General features: G+C 53.6%; 1 protein-coding gene across 1 annotated transcript in view; it reads left to right on the top strand.

The window, feature by feature from the left end:
- MYO10 (myosin X) overlaps positions 1-7,006 on the top strand; it is a 179,969-nt gene that overhangs the window by 87,513 nt on the left and 85,450 nt on the right. Inside the window, 3 exon segments of the mRNA XM_015409567.1 lie at positions 2,578-2,760; positions 2,898-2,998; positions 4,640-4,706. Coding sequence (XP_015265053.1) covers positions 2,578-2,760; positions 2,898-2,998; positions 4,640-4,706 — 351 coding nt within the window.

Raw genomic sequence — 7,006 nt, 5'->3', positions numbered from 1 at the left:
CTGCTCTGTGTGTGGATAATTATATGTGTTATATTTTATTATTATTTCTAAAAAGAACCTCTTAAGTCAGTTCGTTGGCATTTGTGGGCTGACTGACCTTTGCCTCCAATGTGTTGCAGTCTCTTGTCCTCTAGAGATTAGAAGGCCCAGCATGACAAAGACAAGGTGACACTCTTCCATCTGATGGGCTCCATTGGGGAATGGAAGTCATAACTCCTAGTTTCAGCATGAATATTTAGTATTGGGATCCCCAGCCTTTTTGAGCCTATGGGCATATTTGGAATTCAGACAAAGTGGGGGGGGCAACCCTAAAATGGCTGCCTCAGGAGAGGGGTCAAGATGGGTGGCCATGTTAGTCTGTCTGTAGGAGTAGAAAAGATCAAGAGTCCAGGAGCACCTTCAAGATGAACCAAATTTGTGGCAGAGGAAAAGCTCTCGTGACTCACTGCTCGCTTTTTCGGGAGACACAAAATGGCTGCCTTAGAAGAGGGAGTTAACCACAAAATGGCTGCCTCAGAAGAGGGAGTTAATCACAAAATGGCTGCCTCAGAAGAGGGAGTTAACCACAAAATGGCTGCCTCAGAAGAGGGCGTTAACCGCAAAATGGCCACCATGGGAGGTGGAGCCAGTTACAGAGTGCCTCAGAAGAGGGAGTTAACCACAAAATGGCTGCCTCAGAAGAGGGAGTTAACCGCAAAATGGCCACCATGGGAGGTGGAGCCAGTTACAGAGTGCCAGGGAGTCAGGTCACGCATAACTCTGATAGTGGCTCTTTGAGATTTCAGGCAGAAGCTCTCTTTAACAGAATGCCTTCTAAAACGAACATATTGTTTAAAACATTTTCTTGCATGGATCCATCTTCCCTTCAGTCACGTCCTGAAGATTCTTGGGCTGTGGCAGCAGCGACTGCCGGAGCCACTTTAAAAAAATCTGGACAGCCAGTCAGAAGCCCCCTGCGGTGCAGCGGTGGAGAAAGAGGCCCGGCTCTCTTTCTCCAGGGACAACCCCTGGCAGGCAGCGGGGGGGGGGGGGCAGCCCTCCCCCTGGGGGGGAGGGGGGGGGGGGGGGCAGCCCTGGCTGAGCGTTCTGAGCGAAAGAGAGATGGCCGGAGGGGTGAGAGAGGCCTTTCAGGGGGAGATGAGGGAGCGAGAGCCGTGCGAGAGGGCAATGGAGAGCAGAAGCATAGTAAAGTTTTGTTGTTATCTCAGTGCAGTAGGTTGTTGAGATCATATTAAGAATAGGCAGGGGTCATTTCGTAGAAAAAGAGGTGCCGGAGCTCATTAGCATAACTCATTACCATAACCTATTTGCATGTGCCACACCCCCTGACATCACCGGAAGTGTGTCAGAAGGCAACACCCACCGCTCAGGCTCTACTGGACTCTTTTGGATTGCTAGCTATTGATGGGGGGGGGGGAAATGTGCAGATCCACCGTCACAGAGGAGGGAGAGCTTGTACCTGAAGGCGGGCTGGGGGCAGGAGGCTCTGCAACTTACCTGTCTGCTTCTTGCTCTGACTGAGGGCTGCTGGGAGCAGGGGGCAGGGCTTGTTGCATGTGCCCACCCCCTGGGCTCCTTACTGCCGGAGCTCCGCCCCTGTGCGCTCCCGCGGGAAATGACCCCTGAGAATAGGAATGTCAAAAGGACCACCCAGTGCATCTCTGCCTCTTCTGCCCATTTACCCTTCTCCTTGGCAGAGGCAACTGCAGAGGGAGGAGGGCTCCTCCTTCCCTGGTGTAGCCAATCACGCTGATGAGTGCTTTGCCCGTGTTTTAGTGAAGCAGACCAAAGTAGAAACTCAGAGAAACAACTTCAGACCCAAGGCGATGCTCATTTGGGGGGCAATGAGGCACTGGGGACCGGAGTGGGAGAAAGACACGCGAAGGGGAGGCAGGCTCAGTCCCTGCACTGGGAAGTCGCTTGTGGAGCCCTGCGCAGCACCTTCCCTGATGTGTGAGGCCTGGAGGTGGGGCAGGAGGTGGGGGAAAGAGCAACAGGATGCAGAGGGGTCCCGGCGTCAGTGGTCTGGCCTTTGGGAGAGAGGCTGCCATGTTGTCCTAGGAGAGGAGGAGGGCCCTCCCCCATTCATGAGCCCAAGATGCTTCCTTACGGGGGCTTCCCAGGCAACCGCTGACGTATCAGCCCTCCCTTCTTTGAGTTTTCCCCTGGTTCCCGTTAACCTTCCATTTCGCCTGTATCTAGATCTTAGCCTGGGGGTGTAGTAGAGCAAGGTGCTTCCGAGTTCACGTTTAAGCCTTTCCTCTGGTGCGCAAAATAAAAGACGGGTGGGAAAATGTTTCCTAACCTATTTTATTTGCTGTTCTGGAGGAGAAGGGGGTTCTATGTTTTTGAAGGAGGAAGTAAATCACTGTGTGCATGTAGGACATGGGACGGGTTGGATCCTGCCCGACGGTTTAGGTCGTGCTTTCCTCTTGTACGTGGAACCTTTCCCCTGGTCCAAGAGGAAGAGGAGTCGCCACTGCTGGCGGAAGGGGCCCGTGGGATTGGGGGATTCTCCGTGCCCTGCCCTGAGGGGTGTGTGGCAGGAAAGAGCATTGTTTCAACATTTGGTCTCCCGGTGAAAACTAACTCTCTTGTATGACCTCTCGCCAGGCAGTAGACAGCAGAGATTCGCTGGCCATGGCACTTTACGCCCAGTGCTTTGCTTGGGTCATTAAAAAAATCAACAGCAGAATAAAAGGCAAAGACGACTTCAAGTCCATTGGGATTTTGGACATCTTTGGATTTGAGAATTTTGAGGTACGTTCCAAACATTTTGTTTGTAGATGTGGCTTTTCTCTTCTGGGGTTGTTCTTCCACATCACTCACTCCACGAGGATTGTCAGTCTCACGCTGGACCTCGTGTTTATTACTGGAACCTCTCTTGTCTTTTGTAGGTCAATCGCTTTGAGCAGTTCAACATTAACTATGCAAATGAAAAGCTGCAGGAGTACTTCAACAAGCACATATTTTCGTTAGAACAATTGGAATACAGCAAGTAAGAGCTGCAATCCCCCCCCAAAGATTAAATAAATGCAACCGTCCCATTTGCTTTTTATTTGGAGGTTCCTGCAATGCATCTTTGCCCACCATAAGCCTCAGTTCAACACTATCTGAAGCCTTTCCTGATGGGTAGAATTTAAAATCTCTGGATTGGATCAGAAGGTGCCCTTGTGCAGTCTGAGCACGTTGGTGTTCTTCCTACCAGTTCCGCCTGCAGCCCCTGGGGCTCATCCCACACTCTCGCCACGGGTTTTCTGGGAGTGCCAGTCTGGAATAGCCGGGGGGGGGGGCACGGAGGTTTGCAGGAGGGAGGTGAAGGTGAGAAAGCCCCAGTCCATGAACAAAGCTTTGCTCCCAGTGTGCCAGATCCGATCCTTTGCATTTAGTGACAGATCAAGATGGCTAGTTGCATTAATTAATCTGTAGCAGCAGAAAATAGGAAGAGTCCAGGAGCACCTTCCAGACTAACACGATTTGTGGTAGGGGAGGAGCTCTTGTGAGTCACAGCTCACTTCTTCAGGTATCTGAAGAATACAGATCAAGCTGTAGATATAGGTCAAGTGCACACAGGCCCCAAAAGAGCACTTCGGTCGGGGTCGCAACACCGCCTGGTGACCCCGGGCCCTAAAGAGGCCAGGCTTGCTACCACGAGGGCCAGGTCCTTTTCGGTGGTGGCTCCTACCTGGTGGAATGAGCTCCCGGAAGAGATCAGGGCCCTGCGGGACCTTTTACAGTTCCGCAGGGCCTGCAAGACGGAGCTCTTCCGCCAGGCTTTTGAGTGGGAGCCGCCGCCGCCACTACCACCACCACCACCGTGCAACTGCAGAGCAGTATCGCCGGGTTGGGCCGATTGGGCATCTGGAACATCATGGCCCATTAGGGTTGCCAAATGGTACTCACCTCTCTGGCGGGGGACTCCTGCGCGGTTCCCGGAGAGAGAGCGCGCCGCATGCGCATCACAGGAAAGTGACGTCATTACGCCGGGCACGCTGGGGCGGGGTTCCCCCCGGGGCCCGATTCCCCGGCGTCTGGGAACGGGCCTCTGGGGCGGGGGGATTTCCACCCCCCGCGGGGATTTGGCAGCCCTATAGCCCATGGCGTCCCCCCTCTTTGATCCCTTCCTGATATGCAATGGGGGACTGTGTATTTACAGTCTTTCATGTATCCTGTTTGATGTGAATTTTAGTCTTAATTGTTTTTAACCTGTTTTACCTCTACTGCACTTTGTGCCTATGCAAGCCGCCCTGAGCCTGCGTGTGGGGAGGGCGGGGTGTAAATGAAATGAAATAAATAAATAATAAATAAACATCAAGGTGGGCGGCTGTGTTTGTCTGTTGTTAGTCTTTAAGGTACTCCTGGAGTGTTACTCTTTTGTATTTGATAATTGTAATAAAATGTATGACCTGGACGGGCCTGGCTACCTAAATCTCAGAAGCTTTGCAGGGTCGACCCTGGTTAGTACTTGATGGGAGACCACCGAGGAAGTCCAAGGTCACTATGCCGAGGCAGGCCAGGGCAGACCACCTCCACTTCGTGCCTTGAAATCCCGATGAAGGGTCGGCAGACGTCGGTTGCAACTTGGTGTCACTTTTCCTCCACCACCACCACCACCGATAAAATGCATTTCTCGTTTCAGAGAGGGACTGATATGGGAAGACATCAACTGGACAGATAATGGGGAGTGCTTGGATCTCATTGAGAAAGTAAGTGTACTTCCTGTGTCGTGACCTACGATACATTTCTTTGATACTGATTTTCTTGTTAACTCTTTGGAGCAGTTGGCTGGGAGGCAGTCTGTCACATTTGAGAAATAAGAATAATGAGTTTTGGGGAAACACTGCATGCAGGGGTCATTTCCTGCAGGAGCGCACAGGAGCGGAGCTCCGGCAGTAAAGAGCCCAGGGGGCGGGCACATGCAACAAGCCCCACCCCCTGCTCCCAGCAGCCCTCAGTCAGAGCAAGAAGCAGCCAGGTATACTGCAGAGCCCCCCCCCAACCCAAAAGAGTCCAGTGGCACCTTTAAGACCAAGTTTTATTCAGGTACAAGCTCTCCCTCCTCTGCGAGGACTGATCTGCACATATCTCCCCCCCCTCCAATAGCTAGGAATCCAAAACAGTCCAGTAGAGCCTGAGCGGTGGGCGTTGCCTTCTGACACGCTTCCGGTGATGTCAGGGGGTGTGGCATATGCAAATAAGTTATGCTAATGAGCTGGGGGTCATTTCGTAGAAAAAGGGGTGCAGGAGCTCATTAGCACAACTCATTAGCATAACCTATTTGCATAGGCCACACCCCCTGACATCACCGGAAGTGTGTCAGAAGGCAACGCCCACCGCTCAGGCTCCACTGGACTGTTTTGGTTTGCTAGCTATTGGGGGGGACGGGGGACGTGCAGATTTGTCCTCGCAGAGGAGGGAGAGCTTGTACCTGAAGGGGGGGGGCTCTGCAACTTACCTGGCTGCTTCTTGCTCTGACTGAGGGCTGCTGGGAGCAGGGGGCGGGGCTTGATGGCTGTGCCCGCCCCCTGGGCTCTTTACTGCCGGAGCTCCACTCCTGTGCGCTCCAGCAGGAAATGACCCCTGCTACTGAGTCATGCTAATGAGCTCCTGCACCTCTTTTTCTACGAAATGACCCCTGACTGCATGTATTTCTACAATCCTTCCACGTGGCACATGATTTGCAAAGCGGCATGCGGTGAAATCCCAGCCACTTGCATAAGTCAGATGCCAACGTCAACACGGCTGTTCATTTCAGATGCTGAGACGCCCCCCCTGCTTCAGAAATCACTCAGACAATTCCCACTGCTGGTCCCACTGTCTTGCCACCTGGGCCATCCCCTGTAATACGCAGTTGGCGGGAGGAGACCCGCTGCAGTCTGATTTCAGAGAGTGGCCCCCGTTCAGGCCCTGCGAGTCCTTCCTGGTCTCTCACTTCAAGGCACGGGCTGGGTCCACTGGCGAGCGGGAAGACAGGCGCTGTGCAGTCCCTCTGTGCAAGTGGAAGCTGCAAATGAGGGGTGCAATAAGTCTGACTAAGCGCAAGTGGCTTCGGTGGTCTTTTTCTGACTTCTGCGCTTGAGGGAGCCAAACGTTTGTGCGGGATCCAACCCTTTGTGCTTATATGTAGTCTTCTCCTGGCTCACGCCCTGATTCTCTCAGCCCTCCTGAGTTCACCTCAAGACGCTCGCTCCCTCTTTCCTTTCCCCTGCTCCCTGTTCTCCTTCATCATTAAGAAAAATTGCTTAAACTGTTGCTGTGGTGGAAAAGAGCCAGAGTCCAGGAGCACCTTCAAGACTCACCAGATTTGTGGCAGGGGAGGAGCTTTCTGGAGTCACGGGCTCACCTCTCCAGATATCTGAAGATCTGAAAGCTCCTCCCCCACCACCAAGGGGGTGAGTCTGGAAGGTGCTCCTGGACACTGGCTCTTCTCTGCTCCTGCAGACAGACGAACACGGCCAGCCATCTTGATCTGTTTCCATTCCGGATGGGCCAAGCGACACCTGCGGCCTCGGCCGCAGCTTGTGAAGTCAGGCTGTCTCGTATCAGAGGACGCGGGAGGGACTCTTGAGGCTGGCATGGAACACCAGAGCAGCCTTGGGGGTTGTCCCTGAGAGGAGCGTTCCTGTGTCTCCTCCCTCCCTCTCCCCTCGAGAGACATCAGGGGTGATCAGCAGGTGACGGGTTGGGCACCTGAGGAACTAGGGTTGCCAAGTCTGGGTTGGAAAATACCTGGAGACTTTGGGGGTGGAGCCAGGAGAGGGTGTGGTTTGGGGAGGGGAGGGGCCTCAGCATAGTACAATGCCATAGAGTCCACCCTTCAAAGCAGCCATTTTCTCCAGGGGAGCTGATCTCTTTCAGCTGGGGATCAGTTGTAAAAGCGGGAGATCCCCAGGCCCCACCTGGAGGCTGGCAACTCTATGCGGAACGTTCCCTCGTCCTGCCTGCATTTCCTTTGCCTGCCACATGCGGGGACAGAGAACCCCACTGGAGGATGACATCACATCTC

This window comes from Gekko japonicus, unplaced genomic scaffold (genome assembly GCF_001447785.1).
Source record: "Gekko japonicus isolate JY-2015 unplaced genomic scaffold, Gekko_japonicus_V1.1 scaffold1501, whole genome shotgun sequence".
NCBI classification, from domain to species: Eukaryota; Metazoa; Chordata; class Lepidosauria; order Squamata; family Gekkonidae; genus Gekko; species Gekko japonicus.
This window is presented reverse-complemented; position numbering and strand designations above follow the sequence as displayed.